Source organism: Lathamus discolor, chromosome 1 (genome assembly GCF_037157495.1).
Source record: "Lathamus discolor isolate bLatDis1 chromosome 1, bLatDis1.hap1, whole genome shotgun sequence".
NCBI classification, from domain to species: Eukaryota; Metazoa; Chordata; class Aves; order Psittaciformes; family Psittacidae; genus Lathamus; species Lathamus discolor.
The window spans coordinates 135,554,331-135,572,477 of record NC_088884.1 but is presented as its reverse complement, the minus strand read 5'-3'; the positions used below and the strand labels follow the sequence as shown (position 1 = coordinate 135,572,477).

Sequence of the window (18,147 nt, the reverse complement as noted above, 5' to 3'; positions counted from 1 at the left end):
CTGACACTATATATATCTTTATTCCTACCAGGGAAATATGCTGATTAGAATAAGGAATTCCATTACAAGACTGAAGAAAAGATGGCAAACCAGCAAAGAAATCAAAACTCATCTCCTCACCACATGAATACAAGGCACTGAAGCACCACCTGTTTTCTCTAAAGTGAATATCAACATTTGAATATATTTTTTAGGAAATATTTAGAGTTTTCTCCACAATTAAGACAAAGTATCTAGAAAAATATCATAGCTACAAAAGCATTAAAGTGCATGATGATGGACCAATGTGATGTAAAAATAATGACCTATCCTTGTTACTAACCTAAAATAATTCAGCTGAGCTTTTCTAAAGATCAGAATAGATGAGACTATATTAAAGAAGAAAAAGAGAAAAAAGAGCCTTTGAAAATAACTACAGCATATTTTGATTTAAAAAGCTCCTCCAGAGAAGTACAAAAGCAGGTCTATACTGACGGACCATACTAATGCAGGTGGGATAAGAAACAGCAGCTGGTCAAATATTTAAGAATTTGAGAATGTACAAGAGGCTCTGCTACTTCTCTGCTACTTCTGATGTACTTTATTATTATGCAATGGAATGCAATAGAATTTGCTGTAGACTTTCAGAAAACACCTGTTTTCCTGTTCCGGTGTGGAACCTAAATGTTTGTGACCTTCGATGGTCTTCACTGCTGGCTCCCCTCTCAGAGCACATTCAGACTACCTGGCCCTACTCTTCATTTTTTAAGACTCAAGAAAGTTATATACAATTATGAGGAGTTTTGGGGACCATCCTGTTTCCAGTGCATTTACCATGGTTTTAAGTGACTTTCAGAGGAAATCTGCAGTCCCAGGATCTACCATTAATTAAGACTTTGGTTAATCACAGCGCTATGTACATTTAAATGTTTGTGTTTGTATTCACATGCATGCAGTGAATGTTACTTTTAGAAGTGAAATAATTTATTCAGAAGAACAGCTACAGTTGTGTGTAGTCAGTAAGTCACTAAAAATCAAATCCCCAAAATCATGACATCAGCTATTTTACTGCATTTAGAAAAAATAAAGAAAACCAAACACCTAAACATCATCACGAATCTTAGATGAAATGGCAGCTTTTGGTACCTACTGGCATCACAAACCTTTTTTCTAGTAATGAAATAAATAACAGTGGAATAAAAATATATCTATTAGCATCTATTAGTGCTTGGCAGACATGCATGCATATTCTGGCAGTTTCTGTAACTGTTTTTTAATATGACATATTGAAGTGTGAGTGCTCACCTGACATTTTTATTTAGAAAGCAAACACTCAGCTAAAACAAATTTTATGACTGTTGCAACATCAACAGTAATAGAAAGATCACCGAGCTAGGAACTGGTACTTCATACTAAGGTCTCACAAAAACATAATAACATAGTTCCTACTAAAGCCAGTTACATGACACTCACAAAAAGAACAATTTGTTTTGCCCAGTTTATTCTAGAATACTGGTTACAAATATTATAAAGTAGCTGGAAAACAAGCAAATGTGCCAATTAACTTGTATTTCTCCCCAGTTTATGTGGAAACTGATAATCCTGTAGCCAGTCAGATTAATTTTTTTAATGTTTGTTCTAGGTTCAAAAAAAGCTCTTTGTGGATGAACCTTTAATAACTTTATGAAAACAGAGAATCCAGTGGACATAGCTCATAGAAAGAGTTGATTTCTCTGGATCTAGTGTTCTACATCTAGTGTTTGTAAAATCTAGTGGAGATTTTATTTTTTTCGTTTTTGAATAGCACTCAAATCACATTAAAAGATGCCTACCTAGTGTGCCAAGCAGCTGGTCTTTTATGTCCCTTGTTTAATGACAGCGAACATGCTGCTGATGGGTTTTCAAGGTTTTCCTGCTGTGAGTTCTCACAGATGGGCCCAACCCACCTTGTCATTACTTCATCACCTGTTCTGCAGTTCATCTCCCCATGGGGCAGAGCAGCAAGTGTCCTCCACTGCCTTACAACGACAATTAAAGAGTCTGTGAGAGGAAATACCTTTGCTTTAAGGTCCTCTTAATAATTTTTGTATTTGTCTTCCTTGTGAATCAAAGGCAATCAGGGCAATTAACACAAAAGGACATTGAGCTTGTACACTAAATAATACCTTTACCAGAAATCTAGAGGAGATGCAGGAAAAACAAGAATTGTTCACTGCTAGGGCCATATAGTAATACTGACACTGGGGAGTTTTCAAGCACTTTACATTAGCCAGAGATCCAATGAAGCTGCTGTCTTTGACTGTTCTAAATAGTTTATCCTCTTGTTTGCTTGCTGATCACCAAAACACAAATGATAAATGGGTTTTTGAAATCTGTTCTACTCTGTGCCAGACTGACACTTTTATTTGTGCTGAAGTAGACTTCTCTGACTTAACTAGGGTTAGAGAAAGGACTGAGATTTACCCAAAAAGGTTGTGCACTTTTTCCATATTATAACTGTAATAATAATTTTTCCATATTATATCTTTAATAATAACTTGCTTATAAAGCAAGAGGGCATATTTTCACAGAATCATTAGAGTTCTTAAAAGCATGCTCACTCGCTGTTCTGCTAGAGAATTTTTACTGCCATGGATGAATAGTGTCACTTGCTTTTTTATATCAAGTTATGTGTTTTGTGTTTTTTAACTGATCCAAGTTTGTGCCTAATAAATAATATCTAGTACTCAATGATTTAAACCGCCCTAATTTTATTTTTAGAGCTGCAACTCTTCTAAATGTGTGTGCAACCTAAATAACACAGGGCATGTGTGTTTCATACACAGGAAAAATGTATTTATTATAACGCTGAGCACTGGTGTTAATATTTATGTAATACTTATTTAGGGCTAGACTAAACCTTCTGCCCTGTTTATGTGATAGAACATATTTTCACCACCTCAAGAGAAATAAGCTGTGCTACTCCTTGACCAGATGTGGATATTCACTCCACCTCACCCACTGGTTCTGTTGTAGCAATGTTTTCAAGTCACAAATAGAGTTCACTATTCCCTACAAATATTTGAGGATAAATTGGGAAATCATGAAGTAGGTCCACAAAGAGACTTAGGCAATACTCCTAATGTTGACTTATAGTCATTTCACCTTTGTTTTGGGAGCACTGCTCCAGAAACTAAAGCTAGCCCCGTGTTAGGAACCACACATTGGTTCATTGTACTGAATATTGGTATTTATGCTACAAGCCATCTTGACTTTGCATTTAATGCAGAATTAACCAACACTGTTCATGACATCATGTAAACAAATGCTGACAATAGCCAGGTGAACCAAATGTTCATATGTTGGTTATTTTTACACTAGAAATGAAGCTAACACCACGAACAGAGACATCTTCATTACTGACAGGTGAAATGAACTCTCCATCCCTCAAATTTTTTCATAGATCATGGACAGAATTGAAGAATGAAAACCAGTCAGCAAGGTAAGTAAAGACATTGGAATATATGTTACTCAAAAGAAAGATGGACGGATATGAATAAAACAGTCTTTTGAAACTGGTTGCTGTCCTGCATTCCTGATTTAGGAGCCAACACCCCCAGCCCCAAGTCATCTCTTGGCTAGAGCCATTGTTTTCCCTGACTGTACATGTTTCTTGGTCTTAACTTCTACCTTAAAAAAAAATCTTTTGAAAGATTTTTTTTTTCATCATTGCCAGAAATGTCAAAAACATTGAGACTTCTTAAAAATGCATTTCTCAGAAATAGCTGATGCCAAAGTATGTCTTTTGCAATGCCCTAATTCACACGACTTGAAGCGATATTGTACATAGCCATAACTGATGTTCTGCTCAGCAGTGATCATTTATAGATTTTTGCCAAAGGGACTCTGCAATTGCAGGCTTTACAGTGCTTTCCACTGTAAATCCCCCACAAACAAACAAATAACAACAAAAAAAAGGTTATGCAATTTGAATTATTGACAAAAGTAGCAATGTTTTCAGATTATATTTGTCTTTGCTCTAAATCTAAAAATGGTGTGTGTGTGGTTTTTTTAAGTGCTCCATCTGAAAGTTTGTATTTTAGAGACATCAATTTGATAGGTGGACCACTTGGTGGATAAAGAACTGGCTGGATGGCCACACACAAAGAGTCGTGGTCAATGGCTCAATGTCCGGCTGAAGACCAGGAACAAGTGGTGTCCCTCAGGGACTGGTGTTGGGACGAGTCTTGTTCAACATCTTTGTCGGTGACATGGACAGTGGGATTGAGTGCGCCCTCAGCAAGTTTGCTGATGACACCAAGCTGTGTGGTTCGGTTGATACGCTGGAGGGAAGAGATGCCATCCAGAGGGACCTTGACATGCTTGTAAGGTGGGCTGATGCCAACCTTATGAAGTTTAACCGTGACAAGTGCAAGGTCCTACACCTGGGTCGGAGCAATCCCAGGCACAGCTACAGATTGGGCAAAGAAGAGATTCAGAGCGGCCCTGCAGAGAAGGACTTGGGGGTGCTGGTCGATGAGAAAATGAACATGAACCAGCTTCAGTGTTCGCCCACAGCCCAGAAAGCCAACCGTATCCTGGTCTGCATCAAGAGCAGCATTACCAGCAGGTCAAAGGAGGTGATCCTGCCCCTCTATTCTGCTTTCGTGAGACCACACTTTGAGTATTCTGTGCAGTTCTGGTGTCCTCAACATAAGAAGGACATGGAACTCTTGGAACAAGTCCAGAGGAGGGCCACGAGGATGATCAGGGGACTGGAGCACCTCCCATATGAAGACAGGCTGAGGAAGCTGGGGCTGTTCAGCCTGGAGAAGAGAAGGCTGCGTGGAGACCTCATAGCAGCCTTCCAGTATCTGAAGGGAACCTATAGGGATGCTGAGGAGGGACTCTTCATCAGGGACTGTAGTGACAGGACAAGGGGTAATGGGTTAAAACTTATACAGGGAAAGTTTAGATTGGATATATGAAGAAATTCTTTCCAGTTAGGGTGATGAGGCACTGGAATGGGTTACCCAAGGAAGTTGTGAATGCTCCATCCCTGGCAGTGTTCAAGGCCAGGTTGGACGAAGCATTGGGTGGCATGGTTTAGTGTGAGGTGTCCCTGCCCATGGCAGGGGGGTTGGAACTAGATGACCTTTAGGTCCTTTCCAACCCTAACTATTCTATGATTCTATGATTCAATGATTTGATGTAGTCAGAATTTATCGTGTGTTCAAAAATATATAAAATTGAGAATTGAGAAAAAAAATTAATTTCAAGAATTAACAACTGCTATGAACATAATCAGTAATGTGCGAACTTCTAAACTACTTAAGAAGCTTAGTCCATTTAAAGATCTAAATATTTGGTTATCTGTAGGAAAAGCATTTGAGAATATCAAGGTGTCTGAGTCTACAGAACAAAAAGTTTTGTAAAAACAGGATTTTATTTATGTATATAGAATTTCTGAACCAGATACATTGAAATAGCAGCCTTTTACTTGTATTTCTCATTCCACTTTCAGATGAAATCAAATAATCTCAAGTAAGAAAGAGAGAAAGCTACAAGAAATTATTACTTCAAGTTCTCAAAATAAGAAAATGTTTGACTAGACATTTTGAGTGCATTTGTAATCAAATTTTAATTTTAAAGCAATGCTATCCAATCTCTTTATCTATTGTGTTACTAGCATTTTCAGTAGTAAAATAAGCAACTCTTTTTTGTCTGTAGTATCTTGTAATATATTTTTCTCCATTTATAATAATATAAACTAGAAAGAGATTGTTGTTATATAATATATAAAAAACTTATTGTCTGTTTTGTTCTCTTAAGACATGCAAATATGCTATATTCTTTTTGAAAGCTTCCACACTTCTGGCTTTGGCATTCATGAATCTTATGAAATGCTGTTTCTCTGGTGAAGTGTAAGCAGCAGCTATTAAATGGCTAGTAAAACCGAAAACATGAGACCAGAATGTTCAACTCAAGCTCCATTCACATATGAAAAACAAATAGCACTAGCTCTAGAACCTAGTGACTTCAGTCAATAGGCTTGATTTAAATAATCATTTTCCTAATGCATGCTTAGTATTTCCAAAAAGCCATGAGCTTCATGAGCCCCTGACCTGTGAAGAGTTAAACAAAACTGCTTAAAAGGCAACACATTCCATTCACAATCTAGCTTGTGCTCGTGTACATGGAAATGTTAGCAATCTGACTCTGCGTCAAGTTCCACCTAATATTTACAGTAATAAATATAATGTTGTCCTGGTTTCAGCTGGGATAGATTTTTTTTTTTTCCTAGTAGGTGGTATGGTGCTGTGTGTTGGATTTAGTCTGAGAATAATATTGATAACACAGTGTGGTTAAACCACTATAAATACTGAAGACAACGCTGAAGTCTGAGGAGGAAGAAGGGTGAGATTCAGACACATATGTACAGGTTATAAAATGTATTTTAAAAATACATTTAGTTCAAACCATCATCAACATTGACATGATAGGTAGTTTTGCCACTGAAAAGTAAGCATGGATCTTTGAGTTTTATTTCTGATTTTACAAGCCATTAGCTATGGCAAACACTCATTGCAGCTCTATTCCTCTAGCATAAAACTGAGGTCATTACATCTCTATGCCCTGAAGATTTCTTAATGACTTTCAGATAGATTTTCATCTTGTATGGTACATAATTGCTAAAGATGTACAAAACCCTGCAATACTTCATGCCTGCTTCACAAAATATTTGAGATAAGGTGCAAATAGTAGTCACAGTTTAATTGGTTTGCATGTTTGGACATTATTTAAAGGATGTGGCCAAATATGAACTCCGTCAGAAAAAGAAATACCAATTAATACCATTTGTGAAGTATAGAAAGAAAATGCTTATTAAATATGGGTCACAGTTTGAGAATTACTTATGAAGTTCAACAGCTGAAGTAACAACATCCTGACCAGACAACTCCATACAGTACTGATTAGCACTATGGCTTTTCTCTCAAAACCCTTTTTTTTTTTTTTTAACCCGTTCTGCTCCCTTAAGAAGCAAAATCAGAGAAATAATCTGAAATAGGATAATGCAAGAAAATGTCACCAACAAAAATCAGACATAAATCAGAACGCCAGGTGGCATTTGGATATTTTGAGCTATTTTTTAAGCCATATTTAAAGTAATGTAGTAACCGTCACTTCAAATAAATTATGAAGAAACCAACAGAGATTCTAGAGATCTGCAATGCCAAGTGTTCCCTAGTGTTTATCACAACAATTCATCCGTTTGACAATGTCTAGTAGACAATCACTACTAGATTTCACACACCAATACCAAAGCATGCATCCTACGCAGCAAACATATATAACAGAAAAGAACAGGAAAACAAAACTTTTCAATATTCTGGAAGAACTTAGCCAAAATAAAAATTATTTCCAATGAAATACTCCAGACAACTGAAATTTCCTGGCATACTTGAAGACAGACTGTAAATTTCACAGTAAGTCATCAAATTCCACTGCCTTCAACAACCCACTGGCATCCACGTCTGTTAATCAAGACATCAAATAAATCAAAATAGATTTTAACACCAACTAACAAGTAAGTACCTAGAGGAAGACTGACATACAAGAGGAAGTGGTCATTCAACTGGCTACTTTGTAGGATAGTTTCAAGTATTTTCACTACTATCATACAGAAAGCTGGATTGCTTTTCAGAAAGAAAATAACCTATTCAGGAAACAACTGATCAGTTTACACAGACCTTTGTCAGGTCTGAGATCCCGCACATGCAAAACCCGACAGTTGAAGCCCGTATTTTCTCACTTAGATAAGTAGCACTGCATTCCACAAAACAAATAAAAGGAAATGAGAAAACAAGTAAATATTTACTCACCAGCTTTCTCCTTCTCTGAAATAACTGGCATAGCCTGAAAGAAATAAATAAATGATACCACTATTAAAAAATAAGACCAGTAGGGAAACTTTATAAATACTTAAAGTAGATTTTATGAACATCCAGAAGGTCTGGAAAGAACTGAGGTCTCACTGTGTTAAGCAATCTGGAGGGAAACATACATTTCCCATTTGAGTGTCATAATCTATTATGAACCTAATTACTATTAAAAAAAAAAAAAGACTAGGAGAAAAAGGAGGAGATGAAGTTAATAAAATATTCCAATGATAACGTTCTGAAATAATCATCCTAGAATACGTGCCCATAAAATTCTAGTGGGAAATTACTAAATAATTCTGAAGGGGTGAAGACAAAAACAGTGTGGCTGAAGACGAGAATGAAATTTCTGCGGAACTCAAATAGAGTTCTGTCATTGACTCCACATAGGGAGGACTTGTGCTTAGACATAAGTTGTTCTAAAACAAACAGTTTCTTTTTATGTAAGTTTTAAAAGACAAATCATAGAAGTGTTTTCATATTGGCTGCAGTTGTTTTTTGGAATTGGAAAATTGTTTCTTTGCAATAGATGTAAAAATATTGCATAATTACACTTTTCCTTCAGACTAAAGCAGAGTTTTCTGAGTGTATTTTTCCTAAAATAAGTAGATTATAGATTGAATGAAGAGTAAAATGGAATTTTCCTACTGCATATTTCACAGAAAAAGAAAGAGGGGAGTGATGGACAAAAATCATGAAACAGCCAGTTTCAGACTTTCTATAGAGCTACTGAATTAGACTTTGAAATTTCATTTCAGGATTTCATTTGTCCAGCTATACAAAACAGTATTTTATAGTATTTCCTGGATGATATTTTGTACAAAATTTCAAATAGAACACTTCAGAAAATATATATTAATAAATACCTTACAGATGGTAATAACCATAAGAATCCTTCTATGATTCTTTTTTTCACCTGTATTTTAACTAATTAAATATCTGGTGCTTGAGTGTGATGTACCATCAGACTAATATTAGTTTAAACTACAACAGCCCCTTGCTTGAGAAGTTTTTCCTTTTCTTTTTACAAACATATATTAGTTCAGAAGAAGCACCATTTTGCTCCAGTAATTCAACAAAGGCTTTAACTTCCATAGAATGAAGAAAGTTAACATGCCAAAGAAACAATAAAACTACAAAATAAATCAACGTATCAGTTGCAGAGGAGAGAAAAAGATAAAAAAAAAAGTGTATCATATAGATTTAAAAAAAAATAATTGCTAGAATTTTCAAAACCAGTATGTAATTTTCTTTTCTTTCCCAGACCTAAATGGCTACACTGGCTAAGAAAAATGAGAAAATAAAAAAGAAAATCCCAGATTCATCATTACTATTTGTTCAAGAAGGAAACGTGTAAAGAGGAAAAGTGAGAAACAAGCAAGCAAACAGGAAAAATAAAACAAAACAGAAGACTGGAGAAACATTAGTATAAATAAAAAGGAAGGATCAGGACAAAAGAAGGAAAGACAGGGACAGGTTATCATCACATTTTAATGCTGAGCACTGTTAGCCATAAAAAAAACCCAAACCCACAACAAAGAAGGTGTGATGGCTTCCTTTAAGAAAACCTTAGGAGACAACATTGAGATAACTAGAGATGTAGCAGCAAACAGTATTGAAATCATAGCTTTGTCATGGAAAAGAGACAACCATTTGTGGGAACAGTCTTTGCTCTAAGGTCTAAAATGCAAGTCCAAGATGAACAATTATGATTCAGTGAACTGGGGGTGGGGGGTGGGGAGGTGTGGCAGAGGGAGCAGTTACAAGACTCAGTGGGCATATGACAGAGTAACAGGTACAGAAGATAATATCTCTAATTGTTTTGTGACAGACTTAGACATGTTCTCTACACTAATTGCAATGTGAGTCACCAATAAAGTCTTTGGCTTGAATGATCACTTCTGAATCAGCTCCCATCAGCATGAAAATTTTTTTTTCATACAAACATATAATATTTTAAAACACTGTCAATCTTGCCATTTGTCACGTCAAGTTATTTCCTGGAAATAGACAATATTTCTAATTGATGATCACTAAAACATGTTGATTAACAGCCAAACATAAATTTTAGCAAATTTGTTAGATGGTAGTTCTAAAGGTTGCTAGAGTTGTTTAACAGGTTCAGCCCAAGTAGGAAGCTGTAGCTGGAAATACAGAGAACTATAAAGCTTCAGGGCAGATGTGTAAGTTGCAAATTAGTACTTCTAAGCAGGATGAAGAAGCACTATAAGTTCCAGAAAATGTAAAGGTAGTTTGAGATTTACAGATAAAAGTATTTCCTACATTCCTAAGGTAATCTTGCAGCAATTCACTAAGATTGATTCTAGAGAGACCAATATCTATTATGCATGTTATCAAAAGTAAGGATTTTAAAATCAAGTCAGGTGCATGGGGGAAAAAATAATACTAGAACATTCAGGTAAGGAAATACATTCAAAAAGTATATAAGTTTTTCCTAGAATAATTAGGGGAAGGACCTCATAATGTGGTGACTACCTGTCACAACCATTTTTCACTACTCTAGGTTCTCCACAGTACTTAATATAAATACAGAGATTTCTTTTTATTGCCTTTTCTTCGTGATATCATGGGTTTCAGCAAAACATGGTTCCATTTCCTCCATGTACTTTTAAAATCAGAAAACCTACTTTTATCTGATTTGGTCTTATTGATTAACCACACAAGCAAATAGTACAGCATTTTCCAAGTACCAAATATTTTCTTAAATTTGTGTGAATCCAAGTAAAAAAAGAAATTATCACTAAATAAACCCCTTATAGTAACATCAAATCAATGAAAGTAATTTTTTTTTTTTTTTTAGAACAGATTAGGAAGTATTTTTCCAAATAATATCACTATTCTTCCTATTGCAAAGACTGCAAAAAAAAAAAAAAAAAAAAAAAAAAAGCTGGACTCAGAGCATGGTATTGTTACATAGAAATTCTGAACCCATTGTAACAATTATGAAAGATTTCACTGAAATAATGTACATAAACAAGCAAGTCTTCCTCATTATTTACAATTTAAGAACTCATATGTATATATTTAGTCAAAGGTTTAGATTTACTAAGTTTGCAGAAAAATTGAAAATCTTCCCATTTTCTTTGAATATCTAGTAAATTTAAAGTCCCTGATTGAAAAAAAACCCTCAAACCAAAACCCACTCAAACCAACCCTCTTTATCCACAAAGCTCAAAAACATTTTGGATGATACTTTCAAATATATCTGCTTTCTAAACAGAGTGTAATTCTGCTGATTTAAGATGCAAAATGAGCTAAAAAATTCTATTAGAATGTTCTGTTGCTGCTTAAAAGCTGAGGAAAAAAAAAAATCCTAGATGAACATATCATTTCCTGAAAATTTAAAATAAAGGAAACCACAAGCAAATGCTGTTCAACAAGATCTGAGACAGTCCTACTATTGGTTTAGTTTTTCATTAATACGGCTACACATAATGCTTACATGCTGCCCAGTGGGAAAACATGATTGTTACTTATGAGAAATGCTCTCATCTCCAGTATGGTTCTGAATTCACTAGAGACAATTCAATGAGTTCCATATGTTCCAAATGAATTGCATTCCCAGGAAGTGATTTAACATTTCTGGCAATGGAGTAATTAAACTGGATTTTCCTGCTTGGCCAGATGGGTTCACTGTAACTTCACATTATTTCTCACTCTCCTCACAGAACTAAAGAACTGGACTAACAATTTCCACATGATCGGGTCACATGTGCTTTAAAAAAAAACCCAGGCACACGTCCCTCACAGATTTCAAACAGCATCCCCAAAGTCAGGCTCCTCTCTATATTTTTAATAGTACATGCTTTTAACACCAACAAGAAAGAAAACGGAATAATAATAATAATAATAAAAAAGAAAACCCTATGAGAGCATTGCTGACATACTTGGGTTATTCTTTTAAATTAAAGAATTGGACTTCTAACTTATGAAAAATTAACCTATGAAATGACATACTGAATTTTTTTTTACACATTCTTACTGTATTTCAAATGATTCCCATATCTGCAAATATAACTATAAAGGGTACATAAAACATTGTATTGGATATTTTTCTTTAAAGTGGCAGTTGACTTGCTCAGTTACCAGTAAATCAAAACTTAAATAAAATTTTGCACAAATGAAAAGTTTGAGTTGACCAAAGTCAAAATACCTATTTTTTTTCTAAGCTTTTAAGACTATTCTAATAGGAAAAAGGAAAGACATCTGTAAAAAAAGCCCACAATTCCGAACAGCAAGCACTCATTTTGAGCATGTGTAGTTCTTCACTATGAAAAGAGGAAAGGAAGAATCCCTCCCCAGTCCCCAAACTAGCTTCCTTCCACTAGAGTCAAAACCTGTCTGACCTGAATACATCTTGGCTCTCCCTTAACTTCAGGGCAAAGCTATATATATTATGCTATTTCCAAGAATGCAGACAATGACATTATGAATAAAATTAATTATCTTTTAGTTTCCTTGCACTCATGAACATGGGCATCTCTATCATGACTAACTCTGCAAAGGGCTACGGTAAAAGGCAAAGGTTTGTATAAACTAGCAAGTTATTACAGAAGAGAGTGTGACTTACAAGTTCTGAATAAGGGTCTAGTGACATCTATTAGTGTTTGCAGTATCTCATAAACGAATTGGAGTGAGTCTATATTTCAGTTTTCTAAAGAAGCTATAGCATCTTGAAAGCCATTAAATTCACTATTTTTTCCATCAGAATCATAGAATCATAGAATAGTTGTACTTTTTTTTTTGATTATTACAGAAGACAAAATGCGGTTGGTATTATGGGAATCACATTTTCAATACTGCCATCCAATCATATTCTACAAAGCCCTTCCATCAGAAAAGGCTGTCAGCTATTCAGTCTTTTTTTCAGGTATGCATTTAAACAGATATGCTGGGAAACTTCTTTGCTAATCTTGATTTGCAAGCATTTCTCCACATTTTTACCTCTGGTGATAATACCTTCTACTGTCCAGGGTGAATAGAAAACTCCAGGACAAATAATAATGTACTGGAATTCGACTTCATACTAACTGTGAGCAGGTAACTCACAAATGCTGAGCTCAACCTGTTCTGGAAATGCTTTTATGGTAATCACCTTTTATCCCTGTAATTGAAAATCATGGTCTAAATTCTCACCTTAGTGGATGCTTCTTTTATGCAAAAGTGTGAGTAAGAATTGTGTTTATCACTGAAAGTACTTCCTTTAGGACCAAATCCATGTTCCTATTCTAAAAATATATCACATTAGAAGCAGAAAGGAGACCAAGCTCCAAAGCTTGCAGACATAAAAATGAATGTTATACTCAGTTTTTAAATAGGATCATTGATTTTAAGACCAGAAACAACTATGTAGATCAAAATACATCTCTGTTGTCTTCTTTCTACTCAAAGATCAAACCACATGAAAATCTAAAATCTTCTAAAGACGCTTCTGACAAGAAAGAAAGGCACAATATACAATTACCAAGGTAGAACTAATGAACCAAATGGCAGAGAACTCCCTATTCCAGTAAGCAAAAGCAATCTTGTACCTGAAAACTGAGGTCAACAACAGTCAGAGAGAAAATAAATTTTAAGTATTATGTAATTCCTTATCAACTAGTGTACAGTCTGTATCATTCAAAGTCCTTTACTAGACATTCTATTTAGAAGGTATGCTCCAGTTGTTTTAATTTGGATAAGTCATAGTTAAAATCAACTGGGTTATTAAAAAAAAAAATAAATCCACAACTATTCAGATGGTTTTAAATTAGGGAAATAGTGCAGTCCCTAACCAGAAATTTCTTCAGTAATATTCCCATTAAAAAAAATATTGAATAAATATCTCTCCCAGAAAACTTTGATTTTTTGAAACCAAACCCTTTCATGTTAATAAGTCAGCTAAGGACAGTAAACAGGTACAAGACCCTTTGGAAATACTAATTAATTTAAACTAATTTTTTGGTATTAACATTGAACTGATATTATAACAATAGTATAGAAAGAAAACCCAAACCGAACCCAAACCCAAGAATGACTAGTTTATCATTCAGAAATATTTACAAAGCATTAATTTATTAAACTTGTAAGCTTTAAAAATAAGTTTTCAGTTCTCCACAATTTTTATTTTATTTTTATTTTTATTATTTTTATTTTTATTTTTATTTGTTTTTATTTTTATTTTTTATTTTCATCTAGATTAAGAACGAGTAAAAAGCCAAACTGATCAATTTGCAGGACAGACCAGCTTTAGAAGGGAAATTTAGCAAAGTCTTTCTTCTTTTTGTTCTTTCATTTTACTAAAGATTGCAATTACTAAAAGTAGAGCCTAAGGCAATTAAAATCTATCCAGCAATAAGGCTGCATCAATTACTCAATTTTGAAAAGAAATTAGTGTCATAGCTAGAGGTCTCTGGCTAAATTTATGATGGCACTATGAATTGAATTTTAGTGGAAATTCAAAGCTGTATGCTTGCCTGCATATGTTGTCCTCCAGTCAGTTGTATGCCTCTCCCCAACTGCTTTGTTCTCTGACTAGATATTTCTGTTTGCTTGAGCCTCTTCATGTCACTGGGGTCATGCACAGAGACCCCTTTTAGTTAGTGCTGGATGGTTGGCAGTTGTTCTATGAGGCACTTGCCAAAAGCCTGCACTTGGGGTGGTCTGGTAACTTCCTGTATCTTCATCATTCAGCTGGCAGAGTGTGACTCTTGCTGGATTGGAAGTGCAAAATAAAGATGCAGGATAACTGTCTTATGCTCTGTTTGGTGTTATTATAGACTTTGCATAGATCAGGGTAAGCTCCCAGTGCTCTGAAATCCATCAGGACCACATACAGCTGGTCTACATGACAGATAAGGCAACAGCCTGTGTGCAGCTTGTCCGGATCCTTAAGTAGAATTTGGCCATAACATGGAATTAAGTCCTTTCTCTTTAGAGATGCTAACATCTTCAGAGCAGCAGCTGCAAGTTTCTAAATACACTGACAGCTACGATCATATGTTTTGTGAGACCTAATTATGATGTTTAAAAAAATTAGCACTTGCTAGGTCTTAGGTTTCTGGTAGGGCTTTGGTTTGGTTTTTCTTTTTTTTTTTTTTTTTGCATATCAGGGCTTGGAATAAAAACAAATGTGTAAAATAAAGCTATTTTTGATAGTTCCCAGTTGTTTACCACATAAGGAACTCTGTTTCCACTTGAGCCACACTTTAATTACTGAGGTACACTAATCACACTATTCAAAAGAGGGGTCACTTAATTTTTAGCTTAATGTTAAGGAACATCTATACAGCTTTTGATGATAACAAAACCTGTGCCTTCTCTAGTTCCACCAAACACACACATCTCTTCTCTAAAGAAAACATAATGTGGATGTTAACAACAAAGCTGAGAGGTGACACACTACCTCTAGAACTGGAGCAGCCCAAAGAGTGCTCACGCTTTCCATCAATCACCAGAGATTCTATTATGGTTCATTTACACAGAGAAAGCTCTTTCTCAAGCTCAGAAGTAATTTGTTTAGCTAATGTTTATCTTATAAAACCTTTTTACAATAACAAAGACATCAATAAGCCATGAAACATTGGCAAAGCTAAACAACTTGGGAACCAGAGGGCACCAGCCCTATAAGACAGCAGTAAAAGGTAATTAAAGTCTCATGTTTCCCATTTGTTTCAACATCATGTAATATCTACAAATGTGATTTTATCTTTACTAATCTCCTTATATTTATTACTTAAAGTCTAAGAAAATGTACATTTCATGTATCAAAAATTCTTACAATCATGTGATGATAGAAAGTAAAATTTGATATAAGACGACTCTAAGTTACCAAATACCACTGAGCAGCTACTCACAGAGTGAAAAAAGAAATTAAAATCAACAAATTCATACCTTTCCTGTCTTTCCCTCACCACCTCAAAGAAAACAAAGGACCTCTTTGCTTTTCATCCCAAGGGCAAGTCACTAATTTTTAAGGTTGCAGACATGAAAATCAGGAAGTTCATCTCATTGCTGCAAGTGCCACAATCCATTATAATACAGAAGCTACATGCTCATGAGCTGAAAAAAGGTTAGCAGGATAAATAATCAGATATGTAAACACGCAATCTAATGACCTTTCTGTGAGATCAGGCCAAATCCAACGGCCAATTGCTATGTAGATTTTTGAATTCCGCTAATGTTAGTTTCCTGGATTCAGATCTCACTGAGATTAGCAGCAATAAAATAATATTTGAGTTTGAACATTATGTATATATTTATGCCAGTCAAGAAAGACCTCACTGTGCTCAGCTTTATCTACTGAAAAAGAAAATCAGGTGTAGAGCATTGCAGCAATTTATTGACCCCTACTGGGAGGGCACCAACTACTGACACCTACTAACACTCTGATCCTGTGTGAGTTTGCTGTCTTGAATCTGCAGGTAACCACAGCTGGCTATTCTTTCCATCGTTAGTGCAGTAGGCTACCACAACTCTTTAGAACTCTTTCTTTAAATAAAAAAGCAAACCCCAAGAAATGAATTTTTAAAATATGGTATATATGTTTTAGAACAAATCTTTATACTCATAGTCTCATGTGAATTCAGTCACTGATACTGCATTTATTGGACGAGGTGGGAAAGGACCAAAAGCAGATTTCCAGGGAGGTTCCTGATCTTGAGCTTTAGTCCAGATGCAGAAGAACAAATTACAACAAAAGCTACATCTCTTCTACAATGATGAAATCTTTACTTTCTGCAGAACATCATAATGCTTTACTCAGGAAGCTGAAGAGTCACATAACAGTGATGTTAATCATAAGATGATGAAGAGAGGAGGGAGGGGGGCAGCATGTCAGACAGCAATAGTGATAGGTTTGGATTACTGGGGCATTTTGTTGTGGAAGAAAGTGAATCTAACTTTGGAAGGTATCAGGGGTGAGCATAAGAGAATAAGTGCCAAATCAATGCATTTCAATGTCATTACCAAGTCAGATAGATGTGGTAATTACCGTGTTTTTTCTTGAGCAATATAGATGATTAACATAAACCACCCCATTTGCTTTTACAAGGAGATGACAAATGGCAAGAAGTACATAAAACAGTGGCTTTGTCTTGGTAGAAAGAGGAGGTAGAAAGGAGGAGAATAAACATTAAAATATGCTACCTGGATCTCATTTCTATATTTAATCATATTTTTTGAATCTCAGTTGGTTCATGCTCCAATATATACACATAGCAAGTGTGAGTTTAAAAATCATCAAACAACACTATTCTGACCTTATTAAGTCAGTATTTCTCTAGGTCATCTAAGAGAAAGAGAGCTGAAATAAAATGAGTTCTTTTGCAAGCTCTCTGCATATGTAGCGTACTAACCTTTAACCCTTTGTCAGGGTTGTGGGTTACAGAGGCAGTAAACCAAAAAGACAAAATTTGGGTGAAAAAGTAAGCAAATTTGCTTTTCATTCAAGAACTTCTATTTCTCCTAAGAGAATTAATTTAGTAAAAAAAAAAGTTGGAAAGATATTGCTTATATCAAAACAATTCCCTCTTTTTCAAAAGACAGAAAAGAGAAATAAAAATACGTAACAAATAAAAATGAGAAGTTTCCTTATCACTGAGAAAAGAATCAGGAGCTTTGTCTCCTAAAAGGGCCTAAGGAAATGATGCAAAGCATTTTTTTAAATCCAAATACAACAATGAAAGTTCTAAAAAATACCCCAAGCCTTTGAAGAATCTCTTCAGAAAACAAAACGTTAATCTGCACAGCTGCTTCATGCTAAAATGCTTGTAACCAAGTTCCCTTTTTTTCTTTCAGGAAATAAAAAAAAACCCAACTAGAACCACTTTTGTTTAAAATCTAAATTTTAGTCAAACTGAATATCAAATTCCCTTTGCTCATATAACCAAAATCTTGGTTCCTCTGGTACAGTTAATAAACCAGAGAAATACATATTTCATTTACCATAGTTTCCTCAGCTGGAAGTATTACCAGTAAATCTACTATTCCAGGTCTGTGGAATTCTTATTGCATTCCTCTGGTTCTTGCAACACCTTGCTTAACTTGGTAATGCCTGAGCAAACGTTGCATAGTACATACCTACATGGACAGACATTGGCACAGAAAACACACATACTACATGCCTTCCATCTCTGTACAGTAACCCCATTTTATTCCTAGGCACTATCTGTTGAGCTGGTATCTTTGGTGTCATAAAAATCCAGAAAGCAGCAGAAGTACCCATATAACTGTGAAGTTTTGCTCATGC

At 35.1% G+C, this 18,147-nt stretch overlaps 1 protein-coding gene across 2 annotated transcripts in view; it reads right to left on the bottom strand.

Annotated features, from left to right (window-relative positions):
- The window catches only part of DLC1 (DLC1 Rho GTPase activating protein), a 216,435-nt gene that overhangs the window by 128,252 nt on the left and 70,036 nt on the right, over positions 1-18,147 (bottom strand). For both annotated transcript variants that reach the window (XM_065696821.1, XM_065696829.1), the window contains one exon: positions 7,842-7,875. In XM_065696821.1, coding sequence (XP_065552893.1) covers positions 7,842-7,875 — 34 coding nt within the window. The remainder of the gene's footprint in view (positions 1-7,841; positions 7,876-18,147) is intronic.